General features: G+C 51.3%; 1 protein-coding gene across 1 annotated transcript; it reads right to left on the bottom strand.

Moving 5' to 3' along the window:
* Positions 1 to 8,486: 8,486 nt before the first annotated feature.
* Oaf (out at first homolog) lies at positions 8,487 to 25,336 on the bottom strand. Its single transcript, XM_027930794.3, has 4 exons — positions 24,589 to 25,336; positions 12,034 to 12,168; positions 11,027 to 11,207; positions 8,487 to 9,478 (listed from the first exon to the last, which is right to left on the bottom strand). Exons 1-4 carry the CDS (start codon positions 24,850 to 24,852, stop codon positions 9,213 to 9,215), a joined length of 846 nt encoding a protein of 281 aa, XP_027786595.1. The 5' UTR covers positions 24,853 to 25,336; the 3' UTR covers positions 8,487 to 9,212.
* Positions 25,337 to 25,964: the final 628 nt, after the last annotated feature.

Below are 25,964 nucleotides of genomic sequence, written 5' to 3'. Positions count from 1 at the left end.
CCTCCCCTCCCCCACTTCATGTTTGGTCCCTTCCCTGAGGTCCATGTCTTATCTACAACTGCACTCACCTGCCATGGTCCTAGAAAAAGGCCTGCCTGAAGTTAATATACCCCAGTATACTTGTGATTTCCATATCTCTATTTGCATATCATTTGCATGGCTATGTGCACCTAGGGTCTAGTTTTCTGACACCCTATCTGGGACCTGTTGCACTTTTCCATGTGCAAAGTCACATATTTTTCTTCTTGGGTTTAGTTTTCCAGAAGCCAGAGAAACTGGTATCTGATGATGTTCAAAGGTCTCTGGGGCTCCAGCAACCTGGAATTCTGAGGGGTGAGAATAAGGGGAGATAGAGTTCTTGGGGAGGGGGACACTGAGAAAGAGATAGGCACTTGCAAGTCTACAGTTGGAAGCAAACCTTTGGGTTTCAAACATGGGGCAGGGAGCTAGGAAGATGGGAGGGATGGGGTCAGGGTGGTGAGAGTGGCAGGTATTACCTCAGGTTCAGCCATTCACTCATTCATTTCAATAAATATTGGTTAAGTGCTTCCTACATGCCAAGAACTGTGCCACAATTGAACACGTGCTGTCTTTTTTAGTCAGCACAAATTTACAAGGAAAGTACGATCATTAGACCCCTTTTATAGACAAGGAAACTGAGGTTCAGGGAGGTTAACAGTGGATGGCAAGGTTGGGATTTAGAAGCAGACAGTGCTTTAATCTTGCCCTGCAGCTTCTGAGCCTTCCCTTCTCTTCCCTTCCTTTTATTATCATATAACTTGAAGAACCTAGATATCATCTGCCCCCGTCTCACAGAACCTGAGGCCCAGAGCAAGAGGGACTTGCCCCAGGTCACAGACCTAGTGGAAGGCTGAACAGAGGACCACCCCTTTTTCCCTGCTTGTGCATTTCCTGGGTCTTGAAAGTCTGTGTGTGTGTGTGTGTGTGTGATGTGTGTGTGTATGGAGCCAGAGAGAGACAATTTCTATTCCCTCTTTCTCTGATTCGCTTAATAATCATTTTAATTAGATGAACTGAATTGCAAGTGTGAAAGACCCCTTATCCCCCCACTCCTCTTTCCCAGCACAGTAGTCTCCATGAAACCAGATTTCTGAGTTCTGGGCTGGTGGGGAAGCTGCCCCCCCAGGCCTAATAACTCCAAGGAACTGTTAGCTCTGCAGAGGAAAAGCTGTGGGGAAGAGAGAGATAGGAGGCTGCCTGGAAGTTAAAAAGGAACAGAGGAAAGAGAGGGAAAAGAAGCAAAGACAGGAAATTTCAGTGCCTTTGGACATCAAAAGAGTGATATGCAAATGAAATGCAAATACAGTGCAAATTACTGCTCCCTCCTTAACCCCACCCTCTCTCAACAGCTGGAGGAGTTTTTCAGAGAGTAGCCAAAGTTTTACACAGGGACACAGTAGTTCTGAAATGGTGATCCACTCTGATCCCTATCCAGGTCCTCTGGGACCTTCTGGTGTGACATCTGACCCTACTGTGGGGGAGTCACAAACTCCCCCCAGGCTTTATTTCCCCTTGAGCATAGGATCAGCTTCTTTTGTTTCAAGGCCAAAAGAATGTAAGAGCTGGGGTTCCCCTTCCCACCACGAGGGCTGGAAATGACCTTAACCTGGAGAGTATGATGGCAGAAGGGAGATGGCCATGGCCCTGTTTCTCCCTCTGTGGGCAAAAGTGGCCATCTGGTCTGCAGGCCTGCTCACACTCCCATTTCCTGTCATGTCAGCTGGATTGAGTTGTCAGGGCTGGGAGAGGGAGGAGAAAGAGGAGTCCTGGAAGGCCACCAAGCAACAAGTACCTTCTAGCTTCTTCTATCTGCCAGATAGGCCATGCGGACCAGAGTGTGGGGATGCAGGGTGGGGGGTCACTCCCTGCCTTGGGGCAATCAGAGCAAGTGGATCCAAGCTCAGACTTCCCTCCAAAAAGCAGATATAAAAAGGTAGAGGCCAGGAAGAACTTCCAGGTGTTTTGAATCATACCTGGAAACCTGATGGCATCAGCGCCAGGAGGCTTATTGCAGAAGGTTGGCAAAGGGGTTAGTGCCAGGGTGACAAAATGAGAGGTGTTCTGGGAACCAGGATAAAGCGATTGCGTCTGGGGAGTGGACAGAAAAGTATGCGGGAGTCAGGATACAGAGCTATTCCCTGTTCTGATGTCCCTGGTGCTGAGACCCCGCCTCTCTGCATCTCCATGCCAGTACCTGGCCTTCACCCATGGCCATTTTGCCCTTGAAGTTTTGGAATAATAGGTGAAAATAATATGGCTCTGTTTTCCAGTCAACATTATTATTATTATTATTTTACCTTGAATTCAGCATTGAGCCTGAGCTAGACCTTCCTAATTGCACCTTCAGCAGAGCCCTTTCCTGGCTCTCAGCCCACACTTCAGGCCAGGTAGGCCCCCTCAGGTTTCTGTCCATCTGCACATTCAGCGCAAGTCTAGGCCCAGCGCGCCCTCTGGTGGCAATCCATTCATGTGATCCTGACTTTTTGCACCCCTACCTATAAAGCTGGAGAGGTCTCCACCCAGGAATGCACCTGTGGCTGGGGGAACCCTAGGTGAGGACCCCAGGTTCAGGCAAGCAGGAGATATTGACTTCTATATTCAGATCACTGTATGGTCTCCAGTCCCTGCTGCCCACCAGAGGCTGGGCCTCCACAGAACCCCGCTGGTATCAGTAGGCTTGGTTCGGCTTAGTTGACACAGAGACAGGAGCCCCCAGCTGTCTGTCCTGTAACTGGACACCTCTGCCATTAACATGTCATACCTCTCCACTGCCCTTGAGCTGCTGGGCTGCATGCCTGCCCTGCACCCACACACAAAGGGGATCAGCAGCCATTTATTCATCCATCCAAAGTTGAACTGAGTACACACTAGAGCTAGGAGCAGGGAATGTAATGAAAATTGCCCCTGCCCCCGGGAAGATCCATCTGTTGGTACTTGTGGGCCAGTGAGCACATCCCTCATTCTTTGACACCTCCCCTACTGGGAAGTGGAGGGTGCTAGGGGGACCTGCTGTGGCGCAAACCTTGCCCAAATCTGGTGGTGGGCATCAGGAAGGGCTTTCTGGAGGAAGAAACATCTAAGCTGAGATCCTAGCTAAGAGGGGAGGGAGTGATACACACAAAGAGAGCCCCTGACACACCAGAGGGTGCATGGATGTCCGGGCACTACAGGGAAGGACTGTGTATGCGACGTGGAAAAGCAGGAATGGTGAGGTGGTGACAGTTCTGCAGGGAGGACCACGAACCTGCTGTGACTTGGACAGGTGGAGATAGTTCACTGATGCCACTACCAGCTGTCTGTGACACACATCACGGCCAATTGCAGCACAGCCTTGAGTCCCACATTGGGAAGTGTTGAGAGGAGGCTGTGACGGAGCCGGGAGAAGCAGGACGGAGGTGGAGAGGAACTTGGGTTTGAGGCATATTTAATGTTGTTCTTAAGATGGGAAAGAGTCCAATACTGCCAGGCAGGGCTGATGGAAAGGAGGTAGGGAAGAGAGAAGTAGAAGAGGAAGAGGGGATGGTATTCCAGAGAAGTAGGTCCCCAAGTAAGGGGCTGGGATTCAGATCCTGAGGGTGGGGGAGAAGGGACACTTCTCCCATTACAGGAGAGACTTCTGGACAGGCCAGAGTGGATGAAGGTCAGAGAGAGGTGCAGTATCCCAGCCTTCTGCTCTCTGTGATGAAGGAAAGAAGGGAGCTAGCCGAGCATGGTGGCGTACACCTGTAATCCCAGCAATTTGGGAGGCTGAAGTAGGAAGATCATAAGTTCAAAACCAGCCTCAACAACTTAGTGAGGCCCTAAGCAATTTAGTGAGAACCTATATTAAAAAAATAAAAAGGTATAGGGATGTGGCTCAATGGTCAAGTGCCACTGGGTTCAATCCCTAGTTAAAAAAAAAAAAGAAAAAAGAAAGAAGTGAGCTAAGAATAGATCATCATGTGAAGAGAGAGCACCTACAAATGGGAGAAAATCTTTTCTACCTGCAGCTCAGAGCATTAATCTCTGGGATATGTAAAGAACTCCAAAAATTTAACACACACACACACACACACACATACATACAATCAAATAATGCAATCAATAAAACAGAAGAACTGAACAGGCACCTCACAGAAGGAGAAATGTGAATGGTCAACAAATACATGAAAAAATGTTCAACATATCTAACAATTAGAGAACTGCAAATTAAAACTACACAGAGATTCCATCTCACTCCAGTCAGAATGACAATTATCAAGAATAGTAGCAACAGTAAGTGTTGGTGAGGATGTGGGGAGAAAAGTACACTCATACATTGCTGGTGGAACTGCAAATTTGTGCAACCACTCTGGAAAGCAGTATGGAGGTTCCTCAGAAAATTTGGAATGAAACCATTTGACCCAGTTTATACCTGGTTTATTCCCTCAGCATATACCCAAAAGACATGGTCACATCAATGTTTATAGCAGCTCAATTAACAGTAGGTAATCTATGAAACCAACTTAGGTGCTCTTCAACACATGAAGGGATAAAGAAAATGTGGCATATATACACAATGGGCTATTACTCAGTCATAAAAAAGAATGACTTTTATGACTTTTGCTGGTAAATGGATGAAACTGGAGACTATTATACCATTATGATTTGGATATGAGGTGTCTCTCAAAAGCTCATGTATGAGACAATGCAAGAAGGTTCAGAGGAGAAATTATTGGGTTGTGAGAGTCAACCTAATCAGTAAATTAATCCCAAAGGGATTAACTGAGTGGTAACTAGAGGTAGGTAGGATGTGGCTGGAGGAAGTGGTTAATTGGGGGCGTGGGTATATATTTTGTATCTGGAGAGTGGAGACTCTCTCTCTGCTTTCTGATCACCATGATGTGAGCTGCTTCCCTCCTCCACCCTCTCCTGCCATGATCAGCTGCACCTCGAGCCATGAGGAATGGAGTCGGCCTTCTATGTACTAAGACCTCTGAAACCATGAGCCCTCAAATAAACTTTTCCTTCTCTACAATTGTTCTGGTCAAATCTTTTAGTCACAGCATTGAAATAACTGACAAAACACATGCTAAGTGAAATAAGCCAACCCCCCAAACCAAAGGATGAATGTTCTGTCTGATATGCAGATGCTGACACACAATAAATCAGGGCAGGGAAGAACAGAAGTTCATTGGATTAGACAAAGGGGAAGGAAGTGAAGGGAATGGATGGGAATAGGGAAAACCGTAGAATGAACTGAACATAACTTTCCTATGCTCATATCTGAATACACAACCAGTGAAACTCCATATCATGTACAACCACAAGAATGAGATCCTAATTAGAATCAGGGTGCAGTGGTGCCTGTAATCCCAGTGGCTTGGGAGGCTGAGGCAGGAGGATGGCGAGTTCAAAGCCAGCCTCAGCAAAAGCAAGGCACTAAGCAACTCAGTGAGACTCTGTCTCTAAATAAAATACAAAATAGGGCTGGGGATGGGGCTTAGTGGCTGAGTGTCCCTGAGTTCAATCCCCAGTACCACCCCCCCAAATAAGTTACACTCCGTGTAGGTATAATGTCAAAATACACTCTACTGTAACATATATCTAAAAAGAACAATTTTTTTTTTTTAAAGAATGGATCGGGCTGGGGATATAGCTTAGTTGGTAGAGTGCTTGCCTAGCATGCACAAAGCCTGGATTCAATCCCCAGCACCACCAAAATAATAATAATAATAATAATAATAATAATAATAATAATAATAATAATAATTGGATCATCACTCCATCCTGCCTCCTCCTGCTTAGGAATCAGGATCTTTCACAGCATGACATGCAGCAAGAGCCAGGGTCAAAGCAGCCAGGGTCAGTCAGTCAGGAGGATGTGGACATCACCCTGGAGGGCAGAGGCCACAGGCTGGTTCTGCTGGGCCTTGGTGCCTGGATGCTGAGGTGGCTCATACCCCCCAGTCCCTTGATGGGCTTTGGTTCTTCAAGCTTTGGTTCTCCAGTGTGGCTTCTGCCCCCTTTTATGCCAGCCTCTTCTATTCCATGAAGACTGGGCAGAGGTCCCTAACTGTGGCCCTCATCGTTCCCCTTCCTAAGACCTCCCTTGGCTCATGAGATGCAGAGAGAGAAGCCTGGAGAAAACCCCAGGTAGGGCCCAGCCCAGCCCGGCCATGCTGCCAGGACTTCCAGATACTATTCTCATCCTCTCTGGTTCTAAGAGGCACCAGGGAGGTCTGGGCCTCGGTCTCCCTGGAGGGCACCTTCCCTCAAAAGAGAAGCAGACAGGAATCTTTTCCTGCTAACTTTAGTACCAGGGAAGCCTGGGTCCCTCTTCACCCCCACATAGCTAGTACTGGGAGCTGGTGCTCCCAAAGGGGGGTTTCTCATCCTCCCCATCAAACCCATGTCTCCCTCCCTTAGGTGAGCTGTGCTCTTGGAGGCTCTAGATGATCGATCTGATGACCTATATGATTTAGGAAGTGGCATAGAGAAAGATGGCCTGGGGTCAGATCCCAGCTTTGTCACTAGCTGTCTGACCTTGGGCAAGTCACACAACTTGTATAGGTGAGCCACACCTGTAAAATGTTCCAGAATCCCTGCCAGGAGCCAATGGGCTAATGCATATGAAGATACTTTGTAAGCCCTAAAGTGCCACAGAGAAATGACCACTGATTATATCACCTGTCCTGGGAATTTCCACATGGCTACAAAAGCCTCCTGAGGATAATGAGTACAGCCTCATCTCCTTGGGACTCAAATGGCTGACCATCTGTACCTGCTTTAACAAGTTCCTGTATGATTGTGATGAACACAAAAATGTGAGAATCTCAGCAGCAGACTTTTGGGTGGAATTCTAGGCACTGGGAGTGGGCCCAAGGCTGGGAGGGAGGTTTTCAATGCAATGGTGGGCTATTATTTGCCCCTGGAATGTGGCACCCTTGGGAGGTGTCTACTTTGTTGAGAATGAAGGTCAGCCTCAAACTCTTGGGAAATCCCTTAGTACTGGGGATTGAACCCAGGGGATGAGCTACACCCCCAGTCTATATATAGAAATTTTAGTTGTTGTTGATGATGGACCTTTATTTTATTTATTTATTTTTATATAGTGCTAAGGGTGGAACCCAGTACCTCACATATGCTGGGCAAGCGCTCTACCACTGAGTTACATCCCATCCCCCGAGGCCTTCAAATCTTGAAAACAATTTAAAAAAATAAAAAGGTGTTTTGAAGGTGTATATCCTGCAGGCTCTACACATAGGGTGGAATGGGCCTTCTCCAAGTATCTCCTCTTCTACCTTGAGCATGGTTGGGGCTCAGGACTGAGGTCTCAGGTTGGGCAGAAGAAGGAAGGGAAAAAATGCTGTGTGCACCTCCCTCCATCAACCCTTGGGGAGGTTGCAGCAGGTCCTTGAATGCTTAGAAGGCGGCATGTCCCCCCAAGGCTACCTCCATGGACACTCCGCCTGACCACAGCCATGACAGCTTGGCTTCCACAGCAACACTCTCTTCTGCACACAGCCTGTTCTAGAGACGCAGGACCAGGTAGAGGGGAAAGCTCCACAAACCCCGCTTCCTCCCCAAGACCTTGAAGGAAGGATGGGTACCCTACATGCTCCCTCCTAAGGAGCTGGGTGTCCTGCAGGACCAATGAAACCCTCTTTCGTCAACTTGGCCAAACTGTTGTCATCTTTCAGCCTCAACCTATACCCATCTCTTCCAAGAAGCCTTCTCCACTCAACACAGCCCATAAATCCCTCCTTCTGGCTGCCAGCACCGGCCCAGCACTTCCTGTGGCAGCCTTTTTATACTGGAAGATGCTGGGGAAGTGAAGAGCCTTCCATGTCTGCTTTGGTGGTCTCAGGTTCATGGATGAGGCAATGTCTGATCTTTTCACCAATAGTAGCCACATTAATAACAAAGGCTAAGGACACTCACTGAGTGATAGGCACTTGACGTGTATGAAGTCACTTTAAATCTTACAAATTAGGATTATGTTATAACTGAGGCACAGAGAGTAAAGTAACTTGACCCAAGATTGCACAGCAAATATGTAGCAAGGCCTTGTGTAGCAACTGCAGAGAGCAGTCAGGTCTTGTAGTTTCTATCCATATGGGGACATCTCTTTATCTGTTGAAGAGCACTTAGGTTGGTTCCCTTAATTTGAATGCTGGATGGCTTGTTTCAAAGTCTCCTTTTTTTTTCTTCTTCCCAATGCTGGGGGTGGAACTTAAGGCCTGGCACATTCTAGGCAAATGTATTACTACACTAAGCCAGACCTCAACCCCTTGTCTCTCAATCTCTTGAGTGCACAAGTTTTATTCTATCCTTCCCTGATACCACCCTCCCTCACACCTATCCCTTTCCCAAGTGATAGAGCATACAGTAGGTACTTTAGAAGGTGCTGCCCCCAGATGGGTCACTGATCATATAGGAGGACACTTCTGACACCAGGTGGCAGTAGTGGATAAAATTTCTCTTTGATCTCTGGGTCTAGTGTGTCAAGTAAAAATTTAAAACTTTTATTTATGGTACAAATGATAAATACTTTGTATTAAAAATCTGGAATTCAAGTTTTCCTTGTACTTCATACTCCCTCCCTGCTCCAGAACCTTACAAAAATATTTCTGTTTAGAGGGAGGAAGAGGGGATGCCCGCTCCAGGGGCAAAGTCCAGGTCTGGGGAAAGGCACATGTGGTCAGTGTCAGGGGTGGTAGGCGTCTGCTCAGCCCCACACCTGGCCTGGCCTTGTGAGAAAGAAGAATGCATGGGATCTGGCACAGGGGCTGTGACATGGGTCCCCAAGAGCACCTCTTTGGAGGTGCAGATCCTTTCATTGGTGGGGAATAGGAAGGTGTGGCAAGGCCAGCTCCTTCTAGTCATGAGTGGGGAGATGGGATAATAGGCAGAGACTCCTTTTAGGATCTAATCCTTTGAAGAGCTGAATTCTAGGCTGTCACATTTTGGTTGCTTGAAAGTGAACACTTCAGGGGAGATGAGGAGGGGAAGGGGGCAAGTGTGGAGAACTAGCTTTGTCTCTCCCTGCCTCCAAGGAAGGCACAGGGTGGGAGGGGGCTGCCTTCATGAATGACCCTGCTGTCCCACCCCTTTCACAGTCATGCAAGAGGCAGGCAGGCCGAGGCTTCAGGGCCAAAGTGGGGGAAGGGAACTTAAGGCCTTAGGTAGGGTTGCCACCTCCTTTGGTGGCAGGGCCCAGAGCAGCCCTGCTAGGGGTCCTCATCCCAGAGACACAGTTGCCTCTGGGGCACATAGAAGTCAAAGTTATAGTTCTTCTGACAGCTTCGGATGCCACACTTGTACGGCGTGGGCCGCTCACGGCTGTGGCAGTACTTGAGCATGCAGGGGTACCAGGCCAGGCTCAGGCCATAGCGGCAGGTGCAGGGCTTCCCACGGTCCCCCACCAGCCTGCAGCGAGGCAGTTCCATCTGTTCAGATGCCTTGGGTAGAGCCTCGAAGACAGAGCTGTCCACACCTGGGGGAGAAAGGCAAGGATGAGAGAGGGAGGAGGCATCCTAGCTGCAGGCTGCAGCCCACCCCCCAGCCTCTTTAGTCCCAAGCTCCTTTGGGTGTATGGAGGTAAGTGGGAGGCACTGAGTCACAATCACCTTCATCTACTGAGTCCCAACTATGTGTCAGGGATTCTACATTCAGTACCTCTTTCCTTCACCCATGAGCTAAGCATTGTCACCCATCTCACAGATTAGAAAACTGGGACAGAGCCAGGCACGGTGGCACATGCCTGTAATTCCAGTGGCTCAAGAGGCTGAGGCAGGAGGATTGCAAGTTCAAAGTCAGCCTCAGCAACTTAGCGAGACCCTATCTCCAGTAAAATATTAAAAAGGGCTGGGGATGTGGCTCCAATCTCTGGTACCAAAAAAAAAAAGGGAGAGAGTCAGGTCTGTCTGACTTCAAATTTGTACTTGGCTTTAAAACACCACTGTACTAGAGTGTGTCAAAACAGAGGTGTTGGGGAGACTGGGGAGGAAATCAGGACAGCTTCAGCTTCTTAAGGGAGATGGTATCTGAGTAGGGCTAAGCAGGGAGGGGACAGCCCAAACCTGCCCATAGATGAGGAGATGGCAGGGGCTGGGCCAGGCTCTGCTCAGTGACTGTGGGAGGGACAGCTTCTGTGGGGTATTAGTGTCAGGCTTATACCTTAGTTTGGGGCACAGCACATGGGGAAGTGGTGAGCCAGGCATGGCTAGCCCTATGAGCATCTCTCAATCCAGTCCCGCCCAGGGAACAGCACGCATTTCTCTAGGCTCAGGAGGCTGGGTGGAGAGATCAGGGGCCAGGAGCTGGAATGGTGATGTTTTCCTGTTCCTCCCACATAGAGGACCTGAGGGCAGTCCTGGGAAGGGCACAGAGAGCTGGGCCAGTGTTGAATTCACACAGGGACAGCACAGAGCTGTGGGCAGGTCCCAGGGATCATGGGGAGAGATATCAAGAATCATGGGGGAGACACTGGCACCGGGGATGGTGCAAAACTGATTTCTGGGAGGCAGCAGCAGAGGCAGGCAAGGAAGAATAGGTGCCTGTGATCCCCTCTCATGATGGAAGGTCTGTGTCCCAAGGGCAGGGATATGGGGGAGAGTCGGAGAATCTCCCTCTGAAGGGTCTGGCAGTCCCTGTGTCCCTTCTGGAATGAGTCCCTTTCATCTGGATGACACTTACTGACAGCTACACAGGCACCACTTCTCTAGGAAGCCTTCCTGGACTGATCACAGCAAGGCTTAGAGGTTCCACCCCTGAATGTCCGGGCTCATTATTATGCACTCTGCCAGACTTAAAGCTTTGTCAATCTAGCCCCCTCCGCCAGCCCTGCCCAGGAAGCTCCTAGGAACAGGAATTAGGCATCTACATCTCTGACCCCAGGTTGACTCATCTCTGCAGGTGCTCAATAAACATCTCCTGAACAAATGAAGGAGCCCCTCAGTGAGGTGCCCCTTCGACCATCTGTGATGTCCCTCCACCCCCTTCTCTCTGCTGTGCTGCAGACAGGGCCCAGCAACTAACTGACCTTGTTCCAGCCAGAACCGGACATCCTCCTGGCGGGTGTAAATGGCATCTGCGGCCTCAGCACATACGTTGTGAAGATGGGGACTCAGCAGGCCACCCTGGCTGAAGTTCACGGCTATGTCCATGTGCAGCTGTTCCAGGCCCCGCATCTCCTCAGCCTGCCTCACTGCCCGTGGGTTTTTCTGTGTGTAGAGGACAGGAGCCACTCCTACCTGGCCTTGGAGTGCTCCCTGCCCAGATCTCCCATAATCCCTGAGAGCCCCGGCTGGCAGTCAAGGGGCACCCAGCTACACCCCTGAAACTGTAGAGGGCAGTGAGGTCTTGCAGCTTCTATCCAGAATGAACTGCTCTCCAGCTGACCGCTGGAGCCGGATGGCCTATTCTGTGGTGCTCCTGGGAGGTGGAGGTGGGCAGGCCAGTTGTCCCAGGGTAAATTATCTCTCAGGTCAGGTTTATTTATTTATTTATTTTTCTGCAGTGCTAGGGATGGAACCCAGTGCCTTGTACCCCTCTGCCACTAAGCTACACTCCAGCCCTTGTCATGTGCTAACCACACCCAGGGAGCTGAGTCTCTCTGGGAAGGGCAGGTGAAAGGGAGGGGAGGAAGTCATGGGGCAGGCCTGTTGGTAGGCCAGGCAGTTCAGATGAAGCCACCAGAGGACTGGGGTCTAGGGGGCCAGCACCAGGTCAGCAGGTTGTAGGGCTGTGAAGGTCGTGCTGAGCACATGACAAGTATTTTCTCACTACATTCTCTCTTATAACTCATTCCCTTAATAAGAAAATTGAGGCTCTGAGGGTAAGGTAACGTGTCCAATGTCACCAGCTTATGGGTATGGTGATACATACCTGTAATTGCATTGGGTCTAGAGGCTGAGGCAGGAAGATCCCAAGTTCATAGCCAGCTTTACCAACTTAGTGAGGCCCTAAGCAACTTACTGAGACCCTGTCTCTAAAAACATGGGGGTTCTGGGTCAGCAACTGGCCAGGGCAGTCCAGGGTGGTACTCACCTGCCGTAGCTTGGCCATGGCCTCACTGGGGATGATCTCATTGTGGTGCAGTCGGGTGACAAAACAGAGGGCCTGGAATTGACTCTGCCCCTTTTCCAGCTCCCCCAGGATCAGGGCCCGGAAGATCTTCACATCCTGAAGGGAAGAGCAGGAGGATGGGACACAGATGGAGAGAAGGGGAATCCATTCCAGCCTTCCATTCCAGCTCAAGCCCTGGAGAAAAGGGCACCTGGATACCCACAATAGACACCTTCCTCTTCTGCCTTAGGACTTCACCTTTCCCATTTAATCTCATGACTTAAAAGAAAGACCTCCATCCAAAGGTTCCAAAGCTTTCTGGGAAATTGACAAAGTGAACCCATCAGAAAGAATCCTTTAGCCAGGCCTGTTAGTGCACACCTATAACCCCAGAGGCTCAAGAGGCTAAGGCAGGAGGATTGCAAATTCAAAGCCAACCTCAGCAACTTAGTGAGACCTTGTCTCTAAATAAAATATTAAAAAGGGCCGGGATGTGGCTCAGTGGTTAAGTATCCCTAGGTTCAATCCCTGGTACCCCCCAAAAAAGCCAAACCCCCAAAACCAAAGAACCCTTTGACAGTATAGAGCTTCACCTTGAAGAAGACAGTACCTCTTTTTTTTTTTGTCTGTTTTCTTTTTTGCAATGCTGAGGATCAAACCCAGGGCCTTGTACGCAAGGGAAGTTCTCTACCACTGAGCTACATCCCCAGCCCAATAGCACCTCTTTTTGGCATCTGGTTTGTTCAGAGCTGAGGCTTCTACTGGGTGGAGCAGCTGCTACCACCTGACCAGGGCATCACAGGGAGGGACTGCGCTTTCACAAGTCAGATTCCAGAGCTTCTCTCTGACCTTATTCAGCAGGCTTGAGGACAGATCTCCAAATGGCCCTGGTGCTTCTGATTAGCCAGACTCCCGGCCACCCACCTCTCATTTTAGGGCTAGTGGCGACAGGGCTGTGTCAAGGGCAGGCTGCAGCTGTTGCTGCCTTCCCTTCCGGTCAGGGGGAGCTGGGATGGCTCACCTTTCCCTCCCCACTTCCCCTTTCCCTAGGGGGTACTAATGGCATGATCAGCAGGCCAAGAGCTCCTTCCTGTTACTGACTCACTGAGTGAATGGGGGAGCCTAGAAGGGGGTAGAGGAAAAAAGGTCCCTTTCCAATCTGGCTACTGCTGGAACCCTCTGCTCCACCCACCTGCACCCCTTACTCCCATCCCCCCATAGTTCTTAACCACTCTGTGCCTCAGTTAATTCTGCTCCCAGTGTGAAGTTAGCAAATCCCAGTAAAAGTGGTTTGTGTCTGTCAAGACCCTTCCTGCCATAGACACACCCTGGCTTCCATGACTGTTGGCTGAGCCTGCACAGGCACTTATATACAGCCTTGGGCAGTCATTCATCTTTCAATGCTTGTGCCTGGGGCATCCCCTGCTGAGAGAGCCCCGATTCATTCAGTGCTTAATATACCCCTGCTAGAGTATAAGGGTTTTTGAGATCAGAGACCAAGTGTTCTCCTGGATGTAGACAGCAGGGGCCCACATTTCACCCCAAAGCTGCAATGTATTAGCTGGTACCCTAGGTTACCCCCGACTTCTCTAAGCTTCACTTGTGAAACAGGAAGAACACATTTGCCTGATAGGTTGTCACTTGGAAGCAGTAAGCGCTCAGCACGTGCTAGCTGTGGTTACTGTCACCACTGCAGTGACTGGTAAAGGCTGCAGATCAGAGGGGAGGGGGGATAGTAGGGGAAAGGAAAGGTATCAGAATACAACAGTCACTAATATGCCATTATGTAAAAATGTGAGTGTGTAACCGATGTGATTCTACAATTTGTATTTGGGGTAAAAATGGGAGTTCATAACCCAATTGAGTCAAATGTATGAAAGATGATATATCATGAGCTTTGTAATGTTTTGAACAACCAATAAAAAAAAAAAAAAAGGCTGCAGATCTGCAACAAATGGCTGCCTAAGATCTCCGAAATCCCTGTGTGCTTCTGCCACCCTGTAATTCTGCAGGGGGTTGCTTTTACTTCCTTTAGCTGTAAATGATTTCTGGAACAATGTGGCGTGCAAGCATATAGGTTGATTTTCTGGAAAGGGAAACTGAGGAAGGTCCCATCAGGTTCCTTATGATCCCAGAGACTTGTGGAGATGGTGAATCAGAGCTCTACTTCCCCTTGACAGGAAATCCCTTCTTGGGTCACAATGCTGGCATCTCCTTTTCCTGCCAGCCTGGGTCATCTGATCTTTCATTCACTCGGGTTGGCTGAGGGGACACTGGAGGTGAGGACACGGGTGGCATATTCCACTCCGGGCTCAATTCCTGCCAGGTGAGACTTGACACCAGACTTCTCCTGCCAGAAATGAGTCAGGCAGATGTCCCTGACTGGATCCCCCAGGCAGGATCCAAAAATCCACCCCCCTGGTATTTTCACCTATGACCCTTTAAAACAAACCCTGTCTGGATGTTCATGTCTTCTCCATTGTATGTGCACTACCCTGTGGTCTGAGGACTGCTAAGGGGTCTCATTGCTTGGTGACATCACTTGCCCACCACTAGCAGGAGAATGTGTTTGAATCTTTAGAGCAAAGGGGTGAAAGAAATTTGCTTAAACTTTCTCCCTGTGTCTATATTAAACAATCATAGCAATGACAACAACAAAATGCTACAAAAATGAGAACCTAACGTGGGGGGCGGGGATTGAGAAAGATGATTTCCCTCTGTCTCTCTGTGTAGGACAAAGAGTTACTGAAGTCTATAACTGGAAGGGAGAAATAATTATTATGGATCAAGCAGGATCAAAATCTTTGCACAACAGAACTCTATTACCAAGTTTGGACTGGGTAACTTGATCAAGGTCACAGGCTGTGAGAGAAGGTAGCCAGGACTTTCACCCAGGCAGTCTAGTCTGAATCCAAAGCCTGAGGTCTCTTAACCACAATGCACACTTGCCTCCTAGATCAATGAGGCTAATCACTCTGATGTTCAGCTGAAAAAACAGGCTCAGGCCCACAGAGGAGGTGTGGTCTGTTGGTGGTCACTCAGCTAGAGTGGCAGAGGCAGGATTAGAACTTGATTCCTTCTTCCCATCATGCCCATCTGGCAGGAGTGCATAAGTCTTCATAAACCTGCTTAAGCTTTCTGTATTGGGGCAGCTCCTGCTCACACTAAGTGACGAACAAATCATGCAAATAAGAAGGAATGAGGCAGGAATATCCTTCTAACCAACCTGCGGGCCCTATTCAAGACCTCTACACTCTGAATTCTCTGGGTTTTTTTTAAGTTCTTTCTCCTGAAAACCACATTCCCTTGCAGCCTCAGGGAGGAAGTAGGCAGCCCTAGTCTCTGGATCTGACTCTTAGGTTTCAGGGCTCCATTATCGTGACCTGTGTCCCTTCTACCTACTCCCTACATCTGACTCACTAGCAAAGTTCCAGGGCTCTTTTCTTCAGAACAGATGGAAGGATAGGGTAAAGAAGTCCCCCAGCTTAAAGAACATCTGGCCAGATGGAAATCTGGCTCCTAGCCTTTCTTGTCTCTCAGGAGTCCCCTAGGATGATTCACCCAGGGTCTAAAGCCCATGGCAGATGGCATAACATGGGTGGGAGCCCATGGCAGGCGCTGGAGGCAGGTACTTCAGGGTCAGAATGCAGGCTGGACTTCCAGGACAGGAGGGCTCCACAAGGTTCCTTCTCCCCTGAGTAACCAGGAACCTCTAGCCCATCAGGAAAACATGGGAACATACAGCAACCAGGGCCAGAACCTGGGCATGTGGAGGGCGTGGCAGGTGAGCCCCAGAGACCGTGTTTGCTGAAGTCCTCGTCTGTAGTTGTAATAAGGAGTTGATAGGTTCCAGGACATCACAGTAGTACAAAGATCCCAGATCCTGGCCTTGCCACCATTAGCCACATATCCTTAGGGGAACTTGCTTAGGCTCTCTGTACCAGTTTCCACACCTGCAAAGTGATCGAAACAGCAGTATCTACCTTGAAGGATTGCTATGAGTGAAAGTTCTCGGGTCACAGTGGGCTGGGCTCAGTTCTCGTCTTGTGGCTGCAAGCCCTCACTTTGCTTGCCTCGCTCCCACTGTAATTTAATCCCAGCCTATAAAGTAATGAAGAGCTCTCTTCTACAGATGCACTGGAGGCTCAGACAAGTCAGAGGAGTCCTCTGTGGCTTGCAAGTAACCAGCAGATTAATGGAAAGTCACTAATTAACATGACTTGGGGCAGGACTTTCACAAGCACAAGGCTGGGCAGGGAAATAGCCAAAGCTAAGAAGGTCCCTGTCTTTAGGGGACTCCCAGGAAAGGCTGATATTTGAGTGCTATGGAGGCAAAGGATGAGGCTGGGATGGAGGGAGAACCTTTCAGTAAAGAGGGGGATATTTAGAGAAGAAAGGGAGGTGTGAGGGTCTCCTAACAGTCCCCCCCATCATTCCTCTCTGCTGTCACCTGGGCTGCCCAAGGCCCTTTAAAGCTCCCTTTGTTCTCTCCATAAGCATACCCCCAGAGGCAGGCACCCCGGGTTCCCACCCACAGCAACTCTTGATTAGCTCCACACTGAAGAGAAGAGATTGCAGTTCCCAGGCGCTGCACCATGGGACCCCTTGGGAATTCCCATGAGTGATTCCTCTGCTGGGTTGCCCTGTTCCCATCTGTCCACCCTCCTTTAGCCCCAGTCACATACATCACCTGCTCAGGCTTCTTCCTGTTGCTGCCCACACCAGACTCCAGCAGAGCCACCCCTGGCGCCAATCCCAATGTGTGGACTGTCCTCCTCACCTGTCTTCCCTTCCAGACCCAGCTTCTTGAGGCTGCAGTATTTTATTTGCAGTGGGCCCTGTTCTCATTCTATATCTTCGGCCCAGGCAACAAGTGATCCAGTCCCTCTGTGATCTGACCCTGGCTCAAGTGTAATGGCTCCATCTTATTTATGCAGTAGCCTCAGGGTCTGGCACACAGCTCGGCTCCACACTTGATGGCTGGGTGAGCAAATGGATTTCCTAGAGCTGTCAACCCCATCAGACCATCTCTTATTGGCCTTGCCTACAGCTGGGCTCCTACAGGCTGGTAGTCCTACAGCTGCTACTTTGGTTTCCAGAAGGTTTAGGGGATCATCTACTTCATGGCCCAGTGAGGTTCCAGCAGGGAAAGTGACCTTCACAAGTCACATAGCCACAGAGCCAGAACCAGAAGTCCAGGCCTCCCGATTCTCAGTCCAGTGACCTGGACTGTTAGCTCCCTGCGTAGCTAACTTCTCTGGATACTCCGTTTCTCTCTGTCCTCTTCCTGTCCTGCCATCTCTTTGGCAGGATACAGTGTCCCCAAGAGAAGGCTGCTTTGGCTCAGCTGTGCTGGGGTTCCAGGTGAACATGTAAGAGATGGCACAGAGCTGTCCTAGAAAAGACTTGGGACATAGATACCCAGTGCAAGGTCCTCAATGCCACCTCCCTGGCGAGAGGCCCGGAGAAAGCTTCCTGGAGGGAGGGAAAGCAGCACTGCAGAGGGAGCCCGGGCACACGTGCCCCCACAGCTGTCTTCCAGACTGAGATGAGACTGAAACGAGGGGAACACACTTTTTTGCTTCAAACACTATTATTTGGAATTTTATGTTATGCATAGGCAAGTCTAATCGCAACCCACACTAGACTGTCACCTGCTCCCCCCAACTCATGGGCCACATACATCTTTTGTCTTTCACATAGACTTGCTAGTCCTATATCTCTCTGTCCCTCATAGCCACTTCCACCCCACCTGGCGGCTCCTGCTCTCCCTCATATGCAGGTGCTCACCTGGCTCCTGTCTTCCTCAGTCTCTCCTAAGATGCCACCTCACCCCTTTCTTGCAGAGACAGTCTCTCCCAACCCCTGTGGGCTCGGGTCACACATTTCCTCAGTCTCCAACACCCTCCTCCCTGTCTGAATCCCCTAGATCTCAAGCCAGCATCTCCAGTTCCAGCTCCCACACACCCTGTCTCCCCTACAGCCTGACAACTCCCCCCACCCTGCCACACGTGCTCACCCCACACTCGACCTCAGCTCCAGCCCATCAGCCTCTCCTTACCCTCTCCATCCCTTTGTGCTGACACTCCCAGCTGCCTCCCTGTCACCAGCTCCTAGCTTCTGGGCAGTGGGTGGCAAGATTCCTGGTTTCAGACTCTGCTGCCATCCTGCCACCAGGGCAGAGAGAAACTAAGGGGACAGGGGCATCAGAAATGCCTTTCCCCATGTCCCCTCCCAGCCCACAGTGACAGTCCAGGGCAAGGGCCATTGCTCTGGGGCCCAAGGGAAGCAGCTTGTCCCCTCCCAATCCCCTTACTCCTGGACATCTGGTGCTTGCTGTCTCCTGGGAGGGTCCTCTGTCATCCTGGTCTCCTTCCCATCATCACCAGAGCGCGTGATTCTGAGGCCCAGACTGAGCCAATCTAAATATTTATTCCTTTGCTCCTGGCTGGGGCTGCTTCATGGCTAGAGAGGAGCCAGTTTCACTGGGCTGGGGAGGGGAGAGAGAGGAAGAGACTGGCTTGGAGAGACAGCCAGGGTCCTTCCAGCCCCGTGTGGCTGCCTCATGGCAGACACAGGAACACCCTGGATGCCCTGGCCAGGCTCTCTCACGGAAATTGGGGCAGATGTGCTCAACCCCAATCCAGACCAGTGCCCAGGGACTAAGGTGAGAGAAGCTGCACCTCAGGGGCAGGCCCCGACAGGGGATTCTTGTTACTGGGTATTAGTGCAACCACTAGCCACAGCCCGCCCCAAAGCCCCTCATGCTCTGTCAGCCAAATCCCAAAGGTCACCACTCTCCTGAGTGCCCCAGGGAACAATGTGAGGCTTTATGTGGATCAAGTGCGCCCCACTGTCCTGCTGACTCAGGGCTCCTGAGATGGGGCTCCACACTTTCCTCACTTAGAGTCCAGCCCCGAAGCCTCCCTTGTTCTCTGCCCTTTATCTGAATCCCCAATGGCAGGTGCTTAAACATTTGCCAACTTAAAGAACAGAAGCTCCTCATGATGCTTTGGTCCCTGAAACTGAAAAAAAAGGTGGCTTATGCTTAATGCCTGAGGAAGGAGAGCTGAGAGGAAGGGCCTGCTCAGCTGCCTGGCCCTGCACTGCACTCCTCAGGCACCTATGCCAGCCTCTGCTCTGCAAAGGTCCTCTAAGTCACTTCTGGCAGCCTTGAGCATCACACTGTGTCCCTGGCTGCAGGCAAGGAGTCTGGGGCTCAGAGAGGTTAAGAGACTTGTGAAGTTGGTAAACGGCAGTAAAATGTACACAGTGAGTGATCAATAAGTATCTGTGACATATTTTGTAAAAGCATTGCCCCATCTCTCCCTCCCTAGAGGTCATCCAGGGAAGGAAGGGTCCTATACACTGCCAAAGACTCCATACCCCATCCACTGGGCATAATGAACTTGGGGAGCAGGAGCCTAGCCCAAGTCCATACAGAAGAGAATTTACATATTTGTTCCTGTGCACCTAGATCTTCTCAGCCTCCTCCTTCCCCCCGCCACCCAGGGTCCTTCAGCCTTCTGGAAGGATACACTCAGGGTGCCTCCAAAGTCCAGGAGGTTGGGATATAGTGACAGGATCCCTGGGTCATAATCCTGGATCACTACCTTTTTGATCTTGTCAAAGCGACTGCTGAGCTCAGTATGCAATCTGCACCCTGGAGGCAATCAGTGCCTCACGATGTAGTGCTGAGGACCTACACAAGCCATGAGTGCTATCTGAAGGCCTGCTCAGTGGATGACGGCAGACCAGTGAGCAATCTCCCAGCTGGGCCCTCTGCCTGCCTGTCTGGGGAACAGGCATCTAACCCAGCTTATTCAGCACTACTTCTGTAGGTTAGGGACAGAGAGGAAGAACTCCACCTCTCTCTCCCCACTGTCTTTCCAGCAGCCCACACCATTGTCTCCAGGTGGTGATGTTCATGGCTGGCCTGGGGTCTTTCATAGTACCCTGCTGGGACATAGCACTTGGGGGTGGGAAATGCTGGTCAAGGTGCAGGTAGCACACTTGAACTTCCAGGCAGGACTGCTGATCCTGATCTAAGGAGGAGTTCCTCAGGTGCAGAGGAGGGACGGGTCAGACACACACAAGCCTGTTTGTAGATTTCGCATAAATTCCTGAGAAAAGGCCCTGTGTTCCAGAAAGTTCTGGGTCTCCTTTGAAAGCACTTCTACTGCCCTCTGATCCCTAGGGAGACTTCCCTTCTACCACATGCCTCCATGCCAAATCATAGGGGATCTAACACAGGGTAGAGGGTTGCTAAGCCCCCAAAGCCTCTGCTGTGATGTGACATCCCTTGGAATAAACAGGCTCAAGCAGCACCATGGCTGGGTGCACCTTGCAAATCCTCACTGACTATATCTCGTGGCTTTCTGGGTTGCCCTCCAGACCAAGAGCCCCAGGACAGGAACCCCGACACTCCCTGGACAGTTCTTTCCTCTGGCTCCTACTTTCCCATCAGTGCCCAGGGCAGGGTACAAGTTTTCAATCTTCCCTGGTCCCTGTCCCTTCGTTGTGATGCTGAACTCATCCCCAGTGCTATGTGGCTCCCTAATTTGGGTCTTCCCTCCAAGACTCCAGCCCAAGGGCCCCCATGACCCCCTACTCCCTCACTTTCAGAGTGTCTCCTTCCCATCCCATGTACCCACCCGCCTGATGCAGTCACACATGACTTTCTTCATATCTTTCAGCCCCACCCTCCCCATCCGGCCAGCACCAAACCAGGCTGCCTGGAACATGACTCATCCTTTCCCCAGCTTTTGGACACTCAGACTAGGGGACAGAGGCAAATGAGAGCTTGGACAGGGACAGGAGCTGGGGGAGAGGGGACCAAGAGAGCTGTGAGACAAGCATCCAGGTGAGAGACTGGGGATGGTGACATGCCTGTTATTAGACATGCCCAATGGTTATGAACACACAGGTCTAATTACATATATAGGATCTGGATTATATAGAAGACTATTATTGCCTGTTGAGTGTATATTAGGAATTAAAGTTTGGGTACCCAGGGCAGAGAATTAGGCCTACAGTATACGTGTTGCCTACAACACATGGGGGGCTGTGGATGTAGGTAAGCAGTGGAACCCATGCTCAGCAGGTTTGAGGTCCTGGGTTCCAGCCCCAGCACCAAAGCCAAGCCCTAGGGTTAATTAGGGGTAGAGCATTGGGTTTCAAATATGTGGCTAAATTTAGGCTCACTTTCACTTCACAGTCCAACCTGGTTCTTCCTTCAGGTGCCCTCTGTTTCCCTGCAGCAGCTAGGCCAAGAGGTTCCCAGACTTTGCTGCCCACTGCAATCACCTGGATTTCTTTAAAAAATACCACTGCCTGAGTGCACCCTCGGATTCCATGAGGAAGGAGTGCCACCTACGCATGGGAAGTTTTCAAAAGTCCCCAGGTGATTCTACTGTGCAGTAAAGCTTGGGAGCCTCTGAGTAAAGCATGACATTCTTTCAGAGCTTTGGCTCAGTCAGCCTGGTGGCTCAGTCAGCCTAAGGCAAGGCTTGTAGTGACACATGACAACCATATGACACTCCACACTAATCATGGAATCTGAGAACCCAGCCTGGGTTCCAGTGGCAGGTCCACAATGGCAGAGTGGGGGACAGTCAGATGGTACTGGAACCAAAACCTGGGAGCTGGGAGGTGCTGGAGAGAGGGGGCTGGTTGGGGGCTGGGATCAGCAGGACAGGGCTGTGTTCTGTCTAGCACAGGGGGATTTACTGTGGCCCTGCGTCTAGGACAAGGATGGTCACTCCAGACCAGAGGTACTGGCCAGCAATTTTGGAGATCCAAAGAGCTCCAAGGTGATGATAAGGGACTCAAGTCCCTTCCGACCTTGGCACTGACTTTTGTGACCTCAGGTCAGTCATTTGACCCCTTTGAGCCCAAGGTGATGATGGCAGGGAGGATGATGGCTAAATGCTTAGAGCCACAATTAGCAAAGCAAAGCTTCTCTATTTCCTGAGCACTTAAGTATTCTGATGCAGAAGAGTGAAGTGGGCCCTCTTCAGGTGCCAATAGCCAAGAGGGGGCTGTGAGTGACCGCTTTCTACATTTCTTAATGAAGGCTCAGACAGATGGAAGAGCTGGCTCAGGATTAACCAGCTAGAGTGGTAATAACCAGGCCTGTCTCATTAGATCAGGACTGTCTCTCCCAAAGGTGATTAGATGGCAAACATTACTGTCTCGGTGAATTCAGAACTTTTCCCAAACCACCCCAAAATGGCTTTGGTACACAAAACACAAAATCACAAGTTCCAGGCCTTTTTCTTACAGGAAAAATCATTACTTCTAGAAAGAACTTTGTGGTGGAAATCTGCCAAAGACTATGAGGTATGAGACCTTGAGAAGTGAGCCAGCAGAAGGGACTGAAAGGGCTGGGGCGGGATTTGGCTGATGGAGACGTGGACAGAGGTGGGTAGACTATGCTTTCCTAATCCCTGTACACCCCAATGCCACCCTGCCCCAGGCCAACCGAGAAGCCTGGAGTTGGATGGGGCCTTGGAGCTGGTTCCCTTTTGTGCCTTCCGCTACCAAATCCCTCCCTTGCTGATGAAATTGGAGATGCCAAGGGCGGGTGTGAAGAGCCAGCTTCTGGGTCAGAGGCTAACCTGAAAAACAGACGTCAGAAACCTGGCTGAAGGTTTGAACCACTCTTGAGGATTAAAATGAGTCGCTTGCCATCAGCTCAAATGCACTCTCTTACTGGGCAGTTGGGTGCCCCCCATAATACTCAGTCTCGGGCCCCAGGCCCTCACCCCCACAGACAGCCACTACCACCCCTATTACAGCTGGGCTCTCCTTCTCCTTTCCCTTCAGGGCCCAGCAATAAAAAAACCTTCCAGCTGTAGCCAGAGGCTGTAAAAGTGCAACCCCACCCACCGCAGCAAGCCCAGCCCCTGGCTTTCACAGCCCTGGGCACAGCCTCAGCCTTGGTACTGGAGAGGTCCCAAAGATGGGCAAGTATCCAGGGTTCCAGGGTAGCCACAGTATTTGGCCAGTGAATAGGGTAGCCTTCCAGACATACAGCCTGGCCTGAGGCTCACCTCTAAGGTCAAAGGGCTTAGAGGGAGAATTTGATTCCTGACTGCTGATGAACTCAGCCACTTTGGGTTTTCCAAGCAGAAAACATCATCGAAAAAATTCCCCTGAAATTCAGGTGGACACAAGGGATGTTCAGGCCCTATCAACTTCCATTTCTCCTCACAAAAACTCATCTTTCCTACCTCCATCTGAGCTACCAATCTAGCTTGGGCCTGAGGAGTAAGTTTTCCCATCTGTGACAGCTCCCCCACCAGCTAAGGCCTATGACAGTGACAACTTGGTGGTCCTGGGAAAGATCAGAAGTGGAGCCTTACCCGCGATTCTACCTTCCACTGGATCTTCTTGATGCCTACTATCCATGGCAATCTCACTGGATTCTTAGCCAACTCCCCAAATTCTACCCCTACGCTCCCAAAGTCCCAGGCCAGCTCCCAATCTCTAGGAGGGAGGAGGGAGAGGTGGTCAGCCCTGGCCCTGGCTTCCACAGCAGCACAGTCATCTAATCCACCCCATTTCTGTGCCCCCTAGAGACAGAGCTACACAGGGCCTTTTTGTTACTAGGGAAGGGGATGGAGGTAGGAGATCAGGAGACTCTCTTTGACACCATTTCCTGCTGCTGGGTCACTGTTAGTCACCCAGTGCCCTTCCAGATACATGTCCTGATGAACACCCAAGCACCTCCACTGTACGTACCCCTTCTGGTCCTCTCCACAACACATTCACACATTGAGTAGAGGCTCATCTCTGAACCCCTACAAGCAATCTGGACCCAAATTTGGGGTTGGCCAGCCCCAGCCAGGCAGGGTAAAGGGTGGCACCTCTTCCAGAATGAAGGGCCTCACTTGGGGGTCTCTCCCCAAGTCCTCCAGCTGTAAGCTTCCAGGCCTTCCAGGCCAAAGAGGAAGAACTTCTCCTTGGCTTGGGAGGGGCACTCTGCTCTTCCCAGGAAAGTGAAATAGGGAGAAGTGGTTCAGGGATCTCAAAGTGTCAGAGCTGGGAGCCCTCAAAGTCACCACATTGCCCTGTACAGTCACCTCATTGTCTGTTGCTCTAGACCACACAGCAACATGGGGAGAACCCAGGATGCCTGATACCTCTCCTGGGATTCTCCTCTCTGGAGCACAGAGAAATTACAGGGAGGAGCTGTTAACAGGAACTTTTGAAGGAGGATCAGCTAGGAGAGCAGGAGGAGGCCGGAGGGACAGAGCTGGCCAAGGCACGAGAAGGGGGGCCCCTACCTAGAGACAAGTGCTGAAAGGCTGGGAAGCTGGTGGAGGAAGCAGCAGCAGTTCACTGAGAATGACCGGGCGGGTCTGGGCGTTGGGGAGCGGGGCAATGGGGTATAGGGAAGAACCTGCCTGACCTTGAACAAGTCTCGTTTCCCTCTTGGCCCAGGTCTTCCCATCTGCAGACTCAGGTGTGCCTGAGCCCCCAAGGGGAGGCTCTGGGCTCGCAGGTCCTACCCAGCGAGCGAGGGGACCTCACCTTCTTGAAGTCGGCAGTGAAGGAGACCAGGGTGCCATCCGGCTTGCGCAGCTCCAGGCTGATGCTGTCGGCGTCGCTGTCCGCCTGTAGGCTTTCCTCGGTCACCTGGCCGTCGGGCAGCCGCACGCGGACCCGTAGCTCGGCGGGAGCGCCCACTCCTGCGCCCACGGAGCGCGGCGACCCCAGCAGCAGCAGTAGCGGCAGCAGTAGCAGCAGCTGCGCGGGCAGCTTCGTGGGGACATCACGGCGACCGGGGGCGGGCATCCCCGGGGGCCGCCGCGGCCCTGGCGCGCCGCGTGGGGGCGGGGAGAGGCGCTGACAAACTTGGCCCCAAGTTAGGGGCTCGCTCGGGGCGCCTGGGACCGCTCTTCCAAGGGACCCTGCGGCGAGATCGCCCGCGACGTGGCGCGGACGCACGTGGACGCACGTGGACGGCCCTCAGCCGCGCCCGGTGGCTCGAGTCCGAGACGGCGTCCCCGGCCCGCCCCCAGCCCCGCGCCGCGGCTCCCGCGACCCCGACTCCGGCGCTCGAGACTCGGTTTTGCACTTTTCATTCAATCCCACCCCCCGTCACTTCCTTCAGAAAACAGAAACCACCAGGACCTGCCTTAAAGAGACCGCGCACCTCTCGGCCCTTAAAGGGCCCGCGGCGGCCCCGGGGGGAGGGGGCGGGGAGAGGGGACCGCCGCCGGCGGCTTTGTGGGAAAGGGTTCGCTCAGTGTCCCTCCCGCCGCGCCCCGGCTGTGTCAGGAGTTTGCCCTAGCAGCAAATCCCTTCCTCCCAGCAGGGGCGGGACGGGAGACTCTTCCCCCGCCCCTCTTTTTTTTTTTTTTTTGGCTTGTTCTTGTGCCACGTGGATGAAATAATCGGGCTTGGATTTTAAGGGGTTTTGTTTGGTCCTTTAGTTTTTCTGACACAGCAAGTTTCTCAAAAGCGTCTGCAAAATCATACCTCATGTCTCACTCCGCCTTTTTCCTGCCCTAGGTCTAGCGTGTAGCAGGGGTTCTTGCCTTGACTCAGGTCAGGTGCGAGATAAAGAGAGGCTACGAGACCCTCAAAACGCCCATATTTTGTGAATCCCTGTTCAGCTTTCTTTTTCAGTCCAGTCTCCCTCTTCTCCCCAGTTCATGGCCTTTCCTAGGTCCAGCCCACTTCCTCGGAGTCCTTGCTCTTTCCAGGTAACAGATGGAGCTCATCCAAGGAAATGTTAGATTTCAAGTCACTGGAGACACTGGACACTGGCGCTTCACATCAGTAACTCACCCACAAGCCGTGAGAAGATATGCCTGCCCTGCCATGCACCCCACCAGTGAGCTGGTCCGGGGAATCTGGAAATGGCTGCCTCTGCTTAACTGTGTCATTTGGGCATGTTTTAA

The sequence above is a fragment of the Marmota flaviventris genome, chromosome 9 (assembly GCF_047511675.1).
Source record: "Marmota flaviventris isolate mMarFla1 chromosome 9, mMarFla1.hap1, whole genome shotgun sequence".
NCBI classification, from domain to species: domain Eukaryota; kingdom Metazoa; phylum Chordata; class Mammalia; order Rodentia; family Sciuridae; genus Marmota; species Marmota flaviventris.
The sequence above is the reverse complement of the archived record's forward strand: the minus strand, read 5'-3'. Positions and strand labels throughout refer to the sequence as shown.